The 16,863-nt window shown below is 40.9% G+C and overlaps 1 protein-coding gene across 1 annotated transcript in view; it reads left to right on the top strand.

The window, feature by feature from the left end:
- LOC124160077 (coatomer subunit gamma) overlaps positions 1-16,863 on the top strand; it is a 75,715-nt gene that overhangs the window by 4,016 nt on the left and 54,836 nt on the right. Inside the window, exons 5-7 of the mRNA XM_046535795.1 lie at positions 12,539-12,668; positions 14,410-14,766; positions 14,843-15,046. Of these exons, the coding sequence (XP_046391751.1) occupies positions 12,539-12,668; positions 14,410-14,766; positions 14,843-15,046 (691 nt within the window). The remainder of the gene's footprint in view (positions 1-12,538; positions 12,669-14,409; positions 14,767-14,842; positions 15,047-16,863) is intronic.

The raw sequence follows: 16,863 nt of genomic DNA, 5'->3' as shown, positions 1-16,863 counted from the left end.
CATTATATCATAGACCAACAAATACTTTAAAAGGAATGAAATCTTTCAATGTTCCTAGCCTACTTCTAGGTATTTACGATTTATGATATTTACATAATTTAGATCCATGATGCCAAAATCCACACTCTCCTTATTTGCGTCTGTTCTCCAGTTCTCTGAAAACATGAGAATGATACATTTAGAATTTTTTTAGAAGAATATTTTCCCGAAAAATTCTCATAAAACTACTTGAATCATACAAATTTGTTGTTTGAAATGGCAAAATATTATTTTAAAGCAAATTTTCAAAAAAGAAAAATCATTTGAAAAAAAATCCTTGCAGGAGGAGGAAGGGGAATGCATACAGAACATTTACGGTTTAATTTGAATATACGCCAAGAAAATTTTGAAAAGAAAATGAGCTATTCCGAGAAGAGTGAGGTTATCACCTTCAACGTACATATTTCAGTAGGAGAATGCTTACACCAATATACTCTTGGGTCTTCCAGTTGGAGGATAATAAGTTTTTCCAAGAAAACATTAATGCGCTAATGTGTCCCGAACTAAGTCTGTGAGGTGCAATATAACCTGACCAGAGATCCAAGACAGGGCCGTCGCGTGGTGTGGCCGCGCCCGGGGCGAGATTCTGTCAAGCGTCCCCCCCCCTCCCTCTTCCCCCCCCCCCCCCCCCGGGCGACCGCACCACAAATTACACTCAAAACCAAACACAATGCGAGCGGCAGGTTTACAGGAATTACGAATCACCAAATAACAACTAACATATATGCTTTTAACATTTATTCACAATCCACGTACAGTATTGTTGAAAATATTCAAACCAAGATAATATACATACCTACCAAGATAATATATGTACCTACAAATGTTAAAGTTGAAAGGAAATAAACAGAGGCACTAAACACTGAACGGCATTCGCCTGGCTTTTGCATGAGCAAATTTTATGAGCTCATCCTTAAAATCAATTTTTCTCGCCAGTTCGTTTTCAATAGATAAGATGGCTAGTGAATTTAGTCTTTCCTGTGACATTACGGTTGGGGGGCGCACAACTGCAGTGATTAGGGTTGGTGCGTGGGGGCGCCGCTTTAGAAAACGTAAACGAAAAGCACACATGTTCAATTACTAAATTTTGAAAAGATAATGACTTAAGATAACGAATATTTTAGTTATTATTGCAGAATGTTAATTTTTTTATTGTAAAAACAACTTTTTAAAAATTCTGGTAGTAAAAATTTTCGTTTTCCCTGCCGCAAGATTCCCGTTTATTCTACCGCAAAATTCCCGTTTTCCCTGCCGTAGCGGCGCCCCCCTGGCCGCGGCGCCCGGGGCGACTGCCCCGGTCGCCCCACCCACGCGACGGCCCTGATCCAAGATATAAGAATAACTACCTGGGTAGAGCAGTTGTCTTTCCTGCAATGGTATGGAATGCTTCTCACAACATGTGCCTACGTAAAACATTCCTTATCTGTACATTAAATTTACGAATTTTTAGGATATGCATTAATCAGTATTTATAGCGAAATTCATTTATAATACCTTTGTATTCAAAGGTTGGTAAGAGGTTATTAAAAACAGTCGCTGTAATTTTGGCTCACGACAAAGAACTGAGAGAATCATATTTTATTACATTACGAGGGCTTTTTTTCATAGAAGTTAAATCGAATATTCTATTGAATTTCACCGCAAATGTACATTTAGAATGTAGCTAACAGAGTATCGTAAATTTTTAGATATAAAATTACCATATCGCTCCTATAAACTTGCTAGTGAGTTATAAAAATAACAATTAAACATCTAACCTTAGCGTCTCCAAAAATTGTACTAGGTGATGATCAACTCCGTTAATATGAACGCTAGAATTCCGTTTAAAATTTGGAACCAATCAGCAGAACATGCAGAATGTAATTTCTCGCATTGATTTTCAATAAATGCAACATGAACGTTTTTAGTTATTTTAACTTATAAACAAATAAGCAACCATGAGCACCTTCCTTGAGTGGGTCACTAAGTGCCGGACTGGGCCGAGATAATCCCCACACGGACAATAGGAAAGGGTCGGACCTCTCGCGCCGAGAGACCCTTATGGCGGTTGGGACCCACTTGGCATGCTTGACCGCGAAACCGTGAAAACACGGCCTTTGGCCTTTTGCTTCGAAAACTTCAAGCCGTGAAAATCCGGCCTTCATTCTATAGCATCAGAAAATTCAGGCCGTGAAATCACGCCCTGCGTAGGGAAGAGGTTAACAACCATTCTCCCCTCTACTTGTCAATGCTACCGTCAGGATTTTCCTTGAGTTGAAAGACCCATTTTCATGGAATTGCCTTTGAACTTGGTGGAAGCTCCGTCAAAATCCAGGTTTGATTCTCCTTCAATGAAGCAATTTCATGATCCATGGCTTTCTTCCACTTTACTGAATCCTCGCTTCTAAGTGCATCTTCAACGGTCTCGCTATCACTTGATTCAAAAACTCCTCTACTCTCAGGGCGTAACCTTCAAAATATTTTGGTCTCTTCAAGATGGATAGATTTCTCAGAGTTTTTCCAGATGAATGCTCAGTGTTTGCTTCCTCATCTGTATCTGACTCACCTTTACCAAGTGATTCTACATCACTCATTGATGATGTGATCTCAATGTCGATCTGTGGCTCTTCTCCCTACTCCTTTTCTCCCTTTCTTCCTCTATGCCTTGTATCTTTCAATTATGGCTTGACTTCCTCCGTACGTGCTTTAATTCTATCATTGAATTGAACATCTCTTGAAAGGATAACTCTGTGTTTAGTTGGAACGTTAACTCTGTATCGCTCATCTCTGTCATATCTTACTAGGAATCCTTTTTCTCTCTTCCTGTCCATCTTTCTCCTCTTTTTGGATGGAATGTGAATGTAGCAGGAAGGCCCAATGATACACAGATGTTTGATTCTCGGTTCCTTTCCCATCCACAGTTTACTCCATCTTCTGACTGACTGGAAGGATTTGAAGGACTGACTCCATCTTCTGACAATTTTCCTGTTCTGTTAAAAATGTAAATGTCTGTTGTCACTAGCTCTGCCCATATTGCACCAGGAAGTTCAACTTCACTGTTTGAGTACTTGAAAGTTCTTGCCATCTCAATGATTGTTTTATTCTTGCTCTCATTGTTTGATTCTTGCTCTCATTGCCGCCATTCTGCTGAGGTGTTTTTAGCACTGTCACTCTTTGAGAGATTCCGCTCTCTGCTAGAATGAGCTTTATCTCTTCACAGTCGAATTCGTCTCCATTGTCACTGAGAAGCTCTTTAACCTGTCAGTGCCCAAAGTTTTTTTTTTAAAATTCACACATATTTCACTTAAAAAAAAAAGATACATATGAGCTCAACACAATGAACACAATTCAGACTTACTGAATAATAGAGGAAACCTTCTACTAAGTATATGCACCGAAATGTACACAGAAATTCACATATTAAATGCATTGCAGGAGTATTGGCTCAGCACTGCACTGGGTGCCATATGGCACCCGTGGGCATTGACGGGTTAATGTGATGCCCAAGTGTCCTTGCATGTGCTAAGATCTGTTTCATGAAAAGGATTTGCAGAATGGGCTCACAACATTAGAGGGAAAACATTCTCCTGGCCTTGATGCCTCTCTCCTATGTAGTGCCAAATGGTACACTATGTGATATGGCTCACCAAATTCTCTTGCCATTTTCACTACTCTCTCTTGAGCATATCCATCACATGTCTTGTTGTCTGCATCTTCTCTCGTGATACCTTCTTGTCTTCTTCAGCTGCAGTGTCGAATTTTCCACTTCAAACATGTTAACCCTTTCTCTTTCTTGGGAACAGCTGGTTCAATAGCTGCCTTTCTCGTTACTTCTGCGCAGTATTTCATTTCCATTGACTTCCAGCCAACACTCAGTTGTTGTGGAATGGAGTTTGCTATGTTCATTCCTATCTTGGGCAGCTAAAAAAGAAAATAGGTATGTATCTCGAAAAATTTGGAACACACCAAGTATTTCTTAGAGTCATCTTCAAAGCCTTTTCTTCAGTAAAAGATAAAATTTCAATGGTGGCTTTCCCGATGGCCTTGAGAACTTCTTTTCCTGCAACCTTGATGACGCAGAGACTTTGAAAGTCCTAAAACTTGCTAAACAGATATTGTTTTTCTTTCTAGGTTCCCTTTTTAGAATCCTTATTTACATTCATAACTATAAAATGATAAATGTTTTTACTCAGTGAATGAATATCTGGCATCTATACATTGATCGTATTTGTGTATATATATTTTTTTCATGACATGCCCTATGTACAGTGAATCCTCGATATAACAACACCCCACGGTGCAATAATAAACACTCGCTATAGCGAATTGTCGCTTTACCCGAGGTGGAGCAAGTAATAGCCAATATACCTGTTGCGAACAGATATACAGGAACAGGAGTGGTGCGGCGACAGATAAACATCTATCCGATAAACGTAAGCATAAATCCAGACGAAAGGCGATGTTTTTTTGCATCACTAAATTTCCTTACTCAAATAACGACTAACTAATGAAACAATTGATAAGCACCGCACTGAATAAAAATCATGCAAAGCATTGTTTCGTCATCATTATATTTATCGAACGAGAGTTTACCACATAAATTTGAGACTGAGCACTCCATTAACTTCATTTCTAACAGATCGCTAGCAATTACAGAGGTTAAGGAGTCTTGATGAAAGTCTTCCGGGGGTGAAACCCGCGCTATGGCGAGAGCCAACACCGAAAGGGTCTCGTAAAAACGAATTTTTTAACACGCTTATTATAGGGTCAATTGACGGTGTATCGGCTACCTCTCGTTATAGCGGGGGTGTCGCTATAGCCCGTACTCGCTTTAACGAGGTTCCACTGTACTCACTTTGGTATTTGTATCTTTTGGGCAAATAAACTATTCTATTCTATTCTATTCTATTCTAAAAAACACTCACAGTAACTGGCATCGCTGAGCCATCTATGGATCTAACTAGGAACTACAAAATTCAACTTGATATAGACATTATAACTTCAATGAGAGTGGAATTGGAGGTATTTATTATTTTAAAGGTAACTTCTCGTGGCTGAGCTTAAAGCCACCGAGTGCATCCACCGGGTTGTGGATAGTGGGTCGACCTTTAGTTATAGAGGTTAGCTGCAAGATAAGCGAGTTCTCTCGTCAAATAAGCAGTCATGGACAAAAAGCAGCGGTGTTCTGAGGGGGTATTGGGCTACCCTTGGGTAAGGTACACCATTTAAATGATACCAAAACCTGTGGAGATACCGTGACTTGGCGACTGGGGGCCGCCAAAAATTATGCCTCTCATCACCTGGGGGAGAGGGCAGCAGCTCTTCTTCATATGTGCGAAGGTGGAGACCATTTTGGTCGGTACAGCGGCACACATTTCACTACGGGCCTGGTAACATTTATGCGAAAAATCCACAGAGAAAAAATCATTCGCCTTGACCGGGATTCGAACCCGGATCCCTCGATTTCCGGCCGAGTGCTTTAGCCAGTTAAGCTACCGAGGCGTCATTCTTCCCTGTGGAAATTTGTGGACTATACCGGACAAGGTGGTATGGACTGCTGAGCATGTTATGCGACGAGCAGTCCAAATCGTGCGCACGGCGCCACAGCCGGAGAGTTAAGTCCGAACTTTGAACACATATAGGTGTTCTCTCTTTGACGAATTTAAGTATACCGGGACTAGCCACGGTGATAACTTTTACGGGAGTCACCCGCAATGCACAATTGTGCGAAAAATCCACAGAGAAAAAATCATTCGCCTTGACCGGGATTCGAACCCGGATCCCTCGATTTCCGGCCGAGTGCTTTAGCCAGTTAAGCTACCGAGGCGTCATTCTTCCCTGTGGAAATTTGTGGACTATACCGGACAAGGTGGTATGGTCCACAAATTTCCACAGGGAAGAATGACGCCTCGGTAGCTTAACTGGCTAAAGCACTCGGCCGGAAATCGAGGGATCCGGGTTCGAATCCCGGTCAAGGCGAATGATTTTTTCTCTGTGGATTTTTCGCACAATTGTGCATTGCGGGTGACTCCCGTAAAAGTTATCACCGTGGCTAGTCCCGGTATACTTAAATTCGTCAAAGAGAGAACACCTATATGTGTTCAAAGTTCGGACTTAACTCTCCGGCTGTGGCGCCGTGCGCACGATTTGGACTGCTCGTCGCATAACATGCTCAGCAGTCCATACCACCTTGTCCGGTATAGTCCACAAATTTCCACAGGGAAGAATGACGCCTCGGTAGCTTAACTGGCTAAAGCACTCGGCCGGAAATCGAGGGATCCGGGTTCGAATCCCGGTCAAGGCGAATGATTTTTTCTCGGTGGATTTTTCGCACAATTGTGCATTGCGGGTGACTCCCGTAAAAGTTATCACCGTGGCTAGTCCCGGTATACTTAAATTCTGGTAACATTTACTTTAACGGCTGTTGTACTGCAATGTGGAAGGCACAGAGAAACCACCAAATTATCATCCCAAGGAGTCGCAACTACTATACTCAATTTATGTAATGACATGATGGAATTCTCACGAGTAAAATATTCTGAAGGTAAACTAGTCCCCCATTCGAATCTGTGGGCAGGGACTACTCAAGATGGTACTTCGGTCAAAGGTGATAGAATGTTAAGGATAGAAATGTTTGATCACTTCTTACCTGAGGTGGGCTAGAGAACTTGAAGGTGGAGATGCAAAGAACGAACCTCAACGAATAAGGCATCAGCGAAATGAAGTCGCCGCAAGAAAGAGGCTTTTGGAGTGGAAGCTACAGAGTGATACACACAGGATCGCTAAATGAGAATGCTGAAATGTGTGTTAAAAGCTACCTGCAGAAGTAGAAGTTTTCTGCCAATATATAATGGATGTTATCAAGCAGAAAAGAGGGGAAGAAAATATTATTATTTTTGGTGACCTGAACACCGTCGTTGGCAAAGGTCAAAATAGAATGAGAAGATGAGGGAATGGTTGCTGTGAAATATGAATTAGGAAATTGAAATGAAAGAGGAGAAAGGCTACTTCAATTCTGCACTGAATACAGGCTAGTGGTTGCCAGCACTTCATTCAAAAATCCTCTGTAAAGAAGATACACATGGAAGATGCCAGGAGACCTTAGAAGATACCAAATCGGCTGCATTCTAGTTAAACAAAGACTCAGGTATAAAGTGAAGGACTGCAAAAGCTACCCAGGGGCAGATATCTCAGTGACCATTAACTTCGTTATGATGAAATATCACGTAAAATTCAAAAAATTGAAGAAAGCTATGAAAAACATGTGGCAGGTTGAGAAATTGAAGGAGGTTCAGCATAAAATGGCTTTGAAAGAAGCTGTAGAAAAGATAGGATACGACCAATAAATCAGTGGAAGAGAGTTGGATAACCATTGGCAGTGGTCTGCAGGCAACAGCTGAGGAAGTTCTTTGTAAAAGAAAAGTCATGAAAAAATCATGGTTCACGCAGGAAGAATTGAATCTCATTGAAGAAAGAAGAAATTAAAAGGCTGCGAAAACAGGAAGGGCAGATTTGTTACAAGAGAATAAGGAATGAGATACCGTATAAGCACGTGTAAGAGGCGCACCTTTTTTCCCAGAAATTGCCGCTGAAAATGGGGGTGCGCCTCTTACACAAACTTCTTATCTTTCCCTCCTCCCTTTCCCCGGTCGCAAGCCCAAGAGGAACTGAGTGGCCTTTGTTTTCTGCTTGAGTCAGTCATCTAAAAATCAAGGTCAAAAACAAGCGGGAGGCAGGGGAGTTTCTCCCTTAATGATGTATTTTTACAATGCTTCTGTTTTTGTTTCTTACTCGTAAGGATGGCGCCGTCACGTCAGTACCTCAGATGTGAACATGGAAAAGATCGCGCAGGGTATTTCGCCCTGGAGGGCACGCTAAATTTACTGCTACGAGTGGGCATACCGCGGCATTTATACTGCATATATAATCGCTTATCAAACGTAGAGAAACACACAGTTTTGAAGGACAATGCCTGGTCAGTAGTCAACATCTGTCTTGCCGGGTAATATCCATTATGATAAGGGCCTGCTTTTTCAGAAATCATCTTCAGATGCTTTTATAAGGCTTATTGCGATTGAAAATTACATACATATATTGGTGTTAAAAATGCTGTTAAAGAAATCCAAACGAGTGCGTACATTGTTTGACTGAATGGCAGGTACAAGAAACTGGAAATGCTTATAAGTGAAGAGCGCTGAAGGAGAGGTAGAGGAAAGGAGCTCGCTCCCTCCGTCTTTCCTCCGGAACGAGGCTGGGGGCGAAGGAGAAAGGGAAAAACACGTCCGATCTTGCATGTGACATCGTTGCCTTCAAAGCAAAGCGCAGCAATGTGATATACAGTCGGATCCAGATTTAACGTCTTCGCATTTAACGTTTTTCCGCATTTAGCGTTTATTTTTTTGGGTCCCGATTCATTCCCTATTAGGACAATGTAAAAATTTTCCGTATTTAGTGTTTCCGCATTTATGGTCGTAAAAATTTGTCCCGCTCAAGATTTTTTTGCCCGATTTAACGTTTTTTCATGACGGTTCGTCCAAATCTTCGAATTTATGCTCATCAACAAGAACAGTCTAATGAAAGTTTACCAAGAGTGGATAGAATCTACCAGGGAACGCTTCTTCGACTGCTTTCTTCCGCGAGCGCAGCGCTGCGACCTTCAACTCGCAAGTTGGGTGATTTGTCTTCTCGTAACGTTTTGCTCCCCTTCTGATCCAAACACCAGGCACTTTTTGTATCAGATCCAATCTAATGGAGCAAAGTCATCCCTTAATAACCTCGAACTACCTTATCCTTCACTTCTTGAACTTGACTTCGATGATACGTGATGACTGATGACACGAGTTATCCTCCGAGGGCCGCTGCAATAATGGTTTTCTCGTAATGTTTTCAATTGATGGCTTATGCCCCTTTCAACTCTACTTCCTACGGGCAGTCGATTATTAGCCCAATATTTTTTCAGTCGGCTACTTTCTCTTTTCAAAAGAGGAGGCTCAATATCAATTGCGCAGTTCACTAGAAGATTCTTTCTATAATCCATTCCAAGGTCAGTTTCCACGGAGGAACAGCGAAAGAACAGAGGAAGTGTTTCCCCTGTCATGACCGTGAGTGAGAGCATTCTTTCCCTACGGAACAACATTATTTTACATCGTAATTTAGATATCCCGGAGCCAATTTATCGACATGCAGCTGGCTGATATCGCTGTCGATTCAAAAATATTTATCTGGTGCTAATTAATGTCAAAAGAGAATGACAATCGGAGTTTTGATGAACTATCACGGTCCATGACTCTAAATAAATCGCTCATGCTGGAAAAAAAATCACCGCATACTCACGGTAGAATAGATGAGCGCGGAAAAATACGAAAATCCGACAGGAATCCCTTGGTGGTTCACTGCGACATCATAACTCGGACGAATATCTTCCCTCTATTTGGCCTCTAGAAACTGGGAGATTGATCAAGGTCAGTAAGCGAGACAGGGTAGGGATGAAACAAGTCTCGATTGTTCCCTTATAACTTGATATTTTCCTATGAGGCACGTGATTTATGGTCCGTGGGGTCTCGGAAAGGAAAAAAAAACTTCAGAGGCATGGGCTAATGGAGGGCCGGGGTTATTTTGTGAAATCTACGCCGTGGTTATTTTCTAATGGCGCTGAGATTCCCCTGATTGTTGTCGAATCTCTTGGGAAGATTCACGCTATGTGCCTGTCATGTTTTGCTTTAAAATTTTCCACGGCTGAAATTCTATTGCAAAACTCCTACGAGAGCTTTTAAAAAGAAATTGCACGTGAGTAGGACAAACATCGTATTGCAAGTGTAGCGTATGCGAAGAGAGGATTGGAACCCTTTCTACTCCCTCTTATGGGTTGTTGCATTCACGAAAGCAATGATTGAAAATTTCGGATTGAAATTCAATTTCTTCGACAAATTTGGATCTGAAGTACATTAAGGAGAAGGGCATAATTCGTGGATATGTATTTAAATCTGAGATATCCAATCCGACCGTCCCTGGTAAGCATCATAAACGTACTAGTGAATACCTACTAATCTCAGAGTGCCATACATATTGTGTAAATTTTGCTGAAAAATGCCGCATGAATTATTAGTATTGAAGTAGAAAATTTGATGACTGCCGAAAGTCCAGGCTTAAGTCTTAAATGCCACACGATGGGACAAAAAATCCGAAAATTTTTTTTTACTATGGCTCTGATGCTCAAAATAGGGGTGCACCTCTTACACATGCTTATACGGTATGTCATAAAGCGAGGAAGGCAAGAGAAGCATGGATGAAAAATATTTGAAGTTGCACAAAACAATTGTGTGTGTAGAAAAGTATAGGCCACCCATAGGATAGTGAGGAACCACTTTAAGGAAAGGGGTGTAAGATGTAATACCCTTAGGAACAAAAACAAAGACCTAATGATTGAAAACAAAGACAAAGGGAAGAGATGGAAGGAATATCTGGAAGATTTGTACAAAGGAAGCAGCCTAAGAACGAATGCTATTGTAAACGAGAGGGAAGTAGATGAGGATGACATGGGATCCCAATTTTAAGATCAGAATTTGATGTGGCTGTAAGAGACGTTCGGATAAATAAAGCGTCTGGAAATGATGATATCCCCACAGAGCTTATTAAAAATAAAAAAGATATTAGTATGTTGCAGGAAAGGATTAGTCAAGACTAACATTAAAATAGGGAACCAAACTCTATTGGAGGTGGACGAATTCTGTTATTTTGGTAGCATGATAATTAGCGACGGAAGAAGCAAGAAAGAAATTATCAGCAGAATAGCCCAAGCGGAGAGAGCACTCCACCAAAAGAGAGACAGCAGCGAGTTTACAGCGAGACAATTTACAGCAAGAAACTTAAATATGGAAGTAAGGAAACAATTTATAAGAACCTACATTGGGAGTGTGCTCCTGAATGGAAGTGAGGCATGGACAATGACCACCGCGGAGAAAGCACGGATAGAGGCCTTCGAAATGTGGTGCTGCAGAAGAATGATGAAGATCAAATAGATCGACCAAGTTCGTAACGAGGAAGTTCTAAGAAGGGTAGGAGAGAAGAGAAGCCTCATGAAAATCTTAATAAGAAGACGGAACAACCTTATAGGCCACATCTTGAGACATGATGGACTGATGAAGACAACTGTCGAGGGACAGGTGGAAGGCAAGAACGGAAGAGGAAGACATCGAACAAAATATATGGAACAGGTAAAGAAAGATGTGAAAGAGAAGAAATACGTAGGAGTGAAAAGATTAGCAGATAAAATGACTGAGTGGAGAGCTGCGTCAAACAATCCTAGGATTGTTGACCAGTGATGATGATGAAAGGTAACACAAGGTGGAAGAAAAGGATGAGTTTTACAAGACATCAATACACTGAAAACATCATATCAATCAATGTTTAAGGAAAATGAAGGATATGACATATATGACAGCATAGCATACATTTTTTGTACTTCTTCACCAATCGTTTACATTACAGTGGAACCTCGTTAAAGCGAGTATGGGCTATAGCGACACCCCCGTTATTACGAGAGATAGCCGATGCACCGTCAATTGACCCTATAATAAGCGTGTTAAAAAATTCGTTTTTACGAGACCCTTTCGACGTTGGCTCTCGCCATAGCGAGTGTTTCACCGCTGGAAGACTTTCATCAAGACTCCTTAACCTCTGTAACTGCTAGCGATCTGTTAGAAATGAAGTTAATGTAGTGCTCAGCCTCAAATTTATGTGGTAAACTCTCTTTCGATAAATAATGATTGACGAAACAATGCTTTGCGTGATTTTTATTCAGTGCGGCGCTTATAAATTGTTTGAATAGTTAGTCGTTATTTGAGTAAGGGAATTTAGTGATGCAAAAAAACATCGCCTTTCGTCTGGATTTATGCTTACGTTTATCGGATAGATGTTTATCTGTCGCCGCACCACTCCTGTTCCTGTATATCTGTTCGCAACAGGTATATTGGCTATTATTTGCTCCACCTCCGGTAAAGCGACAATTCGCTATAGCGAGTGTTTATTAGTGCACCGTGGGGTGTCGTTATATCGAGGTTGCACTGTATTTTTTTACCATCGATAAAGTCTAGAAGAAAATGGTTAACCGCTGCACCTTGTTTCTCTCATTGAAAATTGGACTGCAATGCAAGCCTATCCAAATCACCTGTAAGAACTACGATGTGTAACTCATGGAAAACTTGAATCACTGGTGAAGTTGGGCACGACTGAGTGAGCCAAATTAAAATTGATATTCTGTAATCATGGAAAGGAGGAAGCGAAAAGAGTTGAGGCATGAGCACACAGTATGGTGAGGGACGGGTTCATCAGGATATGTCAGCTACCCATTTTTTAGAACCTTTTGTGCATGATTTGTCATTTTGGAAGAACGAATTGTTGGGTGGTAGCTAATTAAATTATTGCTATTAATATTTGTTGAGTATCATTGAATTTGATCTCACTAATTTGGAATTTGTGAAATCAGTTCTGTCTATGTATAAGTTTTTTGGCTTATTTTCAGTGTGATGGTGCAATACCATGCCTTGGGAGTATTATATCACATCAGGAAATCTGATCGACTGGCAGTGAAGAAATTAGTCGCCAAACACACTCGGACGTCCCTAAAATCACCATATGCTTTCTGCATGCTGGTAAGTTAGAATGGTCTTAACTCGAGGAGGAACTGCATTGGCCTTTTTGTAATCTTTGTCAATGGCATGAATTGATATACTGTGTTGGAATGTGTTCATTTACTGTCGTCACCAACCACAGCCTCTCAACTACAAACCCTTTTCAATTACGCTCTCATCTCTCTCCCCCCTTGAAGAATCCTTTGCAAGGGCTGACGGGACCCTGCTAAGGATGCCTGGGTCCCCCTAGCATTGCTCGAGTTCCAGCACACTCCCTCTGAGTTAAACCCACGGAGTGTGTGAGCAAGCATTTCATTTGGGGCGTCTGAGTGGAATCGTGAAGTGGGGGCAGTGTTGATGGAACCATGGCAATGGATCCTTATGACCTGGGAGAGTTCTGGGGTCCGATTGTGTAACTTGGCTACGTTTCGACCGTTCACTCTCAATTGAGCAATCGCTATTTGAACGTAAGCTGTAGGTGAGATTGTGTATGGACGATTGTCAATAAGCTATCGAAAGTTACAGTATTGTCACATTTACTTGGAATTGGGAATACGTTTCGCTATTGTTTTCCTTGGGCGCATGCACAGTAAGATGCATGAGAGTGGCTGTGTTTGTTTTGAAAAGCAAAACTAAGTTAACAATATCGGTTTCATACACAATTGGCCAATCAGGTTTATATTATTGAAAGAATTTAACTTTGAATGTAAAGCAATATTATTCGATTCAATATTAAATACTGTCCTTTCTGTTGGAGCGTAGCTGATATTTGGGATAAGTAGTTTTCACTCAGATATCGCTGATTATTTTAAAATGCCGCTGTAAGTGTCCGTTTCGTTACTTTGGCAATTCGCCAAATGATAACTTGTATCATTTTTTTATTAAGGTAATGCATTTATGTTAAATGTATGAACGGATATTTGATATTGACAACAGGGTTCCGTCTTTGCCTTTGTTGTCCTCATGAAGGAGCAATGCCGCATCATATTGAATATTTGCCAGGAATAAATTTCTCTTAAATTTAATTCTCTTCCTTCCTCATATTTCCAGCTGTTGGTTTGAAAAGTGGTGTCATGAGATCGCTTATTTACCAGCAACAATATTGAAATTTTAGCAATTTTATGGACTTGCGGCATTTTCTTGGTGTCATTTCAATTACCTATGTAGGGTGTAAGTAGGAGTGTAAGAAATATACCCCACGAGGCCTTCCTCACATGTTTAACTGCAAAGTATTGTCGATGTGATGTTCAACGGGTATTCACGTAAATCAGAAACCAGGAACTGCTCAAGACTCGAAGGCTCTGCGCCAGTGTTAGACTACTTGTGCAATTAAGAGTGGCCTTCTTTCAGAGGGGCACCGAGAACATCATATTAGCACTTCACAATATATCAAGATAAATAAACAGAGATATTTTGCCGAACGGACAGGCGTATGAATTCATTTTTCCTCCGAGCAGTAAAGGGCTTCCAAGGGTACTTGCAATTCTTTTTTATTTTTTAATATCTGGTATGCTAATACCCCTTGCCACATTCTTATTGAAGTGGAGTGTGTGGTAGCATGTAGATGTAGGTGTATTCTGCTTCCAGGAATAAGCACCGTTATCCAATTTGTACCATTGACGAGGTTTTAAACATTATGGTCTTTAGAGGCCATCCTTTCATCCTGCTGTCAAGGCTGTTGAGCTCACTTTTGCTGGTCTTAAAGTAAGGATTTTGTCTGTCTTAAGCAGAGAAGGAAGTCCTCATCCCTCTAAATTTGCAGATTCGAATTGTGTGCAAGCTGATTGAAGAGGAGGGTTATGGGAGCACGGTGGAGAATGGTGACGACGGAGATGAGGACGGCAGTGATGAGCCCTCGCCCCCCTCCCCTCTCCACGACTTCCTCGAGGCTTGCCTGCGTCACAAGTCGGAGATGGTCATCTACGAAGCAGCCCATGCTATTGTGAATGTGAGGCATCGCAGTCGCCGTGGTGGTAGTGGCAAGAAGACCCCTTCGGGCAAAACGGGCTCGTCCACAGCAGCCAATAGGGAACTGGCTCCTGCCATCAGTGTGCTGCAGCTGTTCTGTAGCAATCCTAAGGCTACTTTGCGATTTGCTGCTGTGCGGACGTTGAACAAAGTATGTATTGGGCTTGGTTTTGATCCAGAGAAAGTGTGTGGGGACGATTGAGTGATTCTGATTTTCTCACTTGCAGGTGGCCATGACTCATCCAGCTGCAGTCACTGCTTGTAATTTAGATCTTGAAAATCTGATTACTGATTCAAATCGCTCCATTGCTACCCTTGCAATTACCACTCTCTTAAAAACTGGTGCTGAATCATCTGTGGATCGTCTTATGAAGCAAATATCAAGCTTCGTCAGCGAAATTAGTGATGAATTCAAGATTGTTGTCGTACAGGTAAGGATTTTGGTGTTGCAGCTGGCCTTAAGCTTATTTTAGGACAGCTATAATTTCAGCCTATGAAATTTATAGGGATGTGCGAGTACTCGAAAAAAACACTCGAGTCGAGTAGTTGGTACTCGACTCGAGCGTTTCGAGTAGCATTACGAATGTCGAGCCGAGTCGAGTCATTACGGTTACAGAGCTTTTGAGGCTTGTAGGTCCAGCAATCTGCTGACAGGAAGCGCTATCATCAAACGCATGTAATAATAGTTTTCAAAGCCAATAAGTCATTCTAATGTGTTGGCCCCTTGGTAGTTTCAACTGGCTGTATTCACTATAGTTGTCGACATGTGTGCCAAATACCTTTGCGTCAGCCATGGTGGCCGATCGTCTTCCAACCCGGCACACACTGGTCTGAAATCAGAAAAAGCTGGAACAAAGTCCAAAATGACCTTTATGAGGATAGAGACTTGAAACTTAACATAAATACTCATAAATTATTACCAAATATACATTTATATGCCATTTTACATAAATGCGACTTTAGTGGCCCAAACATGACTAACTTTTCAAAACCATGCGCGATCCTGTTTTCCTCGAAAATCTTTGAATTCATCGAGGTGGTATTGTATTGGTATGATTTTTATGGAATAAAAAATGCAATATTTCTTTGACCTGGTGCTTTGCCTATACCTTCGATGACTTTTTAAGATTTTGGCTTGCATCTGTATGGTTTTACAACGCAAAATGGCCAACCCGTTTTTCATGCGAAATTTGACATAAATTAGACATTATCTTTCAATTACGAAAAATTTGAACCACAATATAAAGTAAAGATTTATAAATTGCTCTAAGTAGAAATCTTGGAAAAAAAATGCTTGCGACGAAGGATATGAGAGCGATTTTTCAATCGCGTGTCAAGGCTGAGCTACACGCCGCGGGAACCTGAGGCTCGGTAACTGAGGTCAATTTTAAGGAAGAGAGTAATTTGGCATGCTTAAGAAAGAGAAAAATGAACTGTTTCCACGAAAGGCAACAACCAATACCATTTTTCCCTTTCCACCTTCGCTGATGTGAGTCGGAAAGGGTAGATCTCACATTGCAAGGCATCTTTTAGCCTTTTTTATTACTGCATCCATCTGATTTGATATTCATCTGTAGCATTTAGTTTCTTTCTTGAACTTAAAAAAAACAAGAGTCTTTAAACGACATGAGAAGTATAGAATTTTTTTGGCTCTACAAAACTAAAGCTAAGTTCTATAGTTCATTTGCTTCGTCCACTTGAATTTCGTGAATATTCAAGATCCATAAAAGTCATTTATGTAATTTTCAATAAAAATTCCATAGGTTCCGAAATCTTGCAATTTTGGTAGGAAAGTACTTGCCCAGTCACACAAGTGTGCAGCGAAAGCTAATTTTCTGCAGGCAGTAATATTGTAACATAGAGACGTCAAAACCTGCTGGCTGAGCATGTAGAATAATTGGTTTTTCTGCTTGAGAATTTGAAAGGGCCAAACATTACATGATTCATATACGTAGTATGTAATATTTATTATAGCTGTGAAAATGACTATACTCAGGGCTCTCCCTTGTAGTGTGGATACATATATGACTTAAATGGTCGACATATTACTTGGGGTTAATTAATTTCACGTGTGGCTATGGAACTATTGAAGACACATTAATTTTCATTCATCTCCAACTCCTGACATTAACCATCAATGATCCTCGTTATAATTTCCTTCTTTCATTAGACTAGACATTCATCATAGAAAATTGGAGTAGAATACATATATTGTAGTATGCATTGCTGTATTGCCTGGTTCAGAAAT

This window comes from Ischnura elegans, chromosome 6, assembly GCF_921293095.1.
Source record: "Ischnura elegans chromosome 6, ioIscEleg1.1, whole genome shotgun sequence".
Taxonomy (NCBI): domain Eukaryota; kingdom Metazoa; phylum Arthropoda; class Insecta; order Odonata; family Coenagrionidae; genus Ischnura; species Ischnura elegans.
The sequence above is the reverse complement of the archived record's forward strand: the minus strand, read 5'-3'. Positions and strand labels throughout refer to the sequence as shown.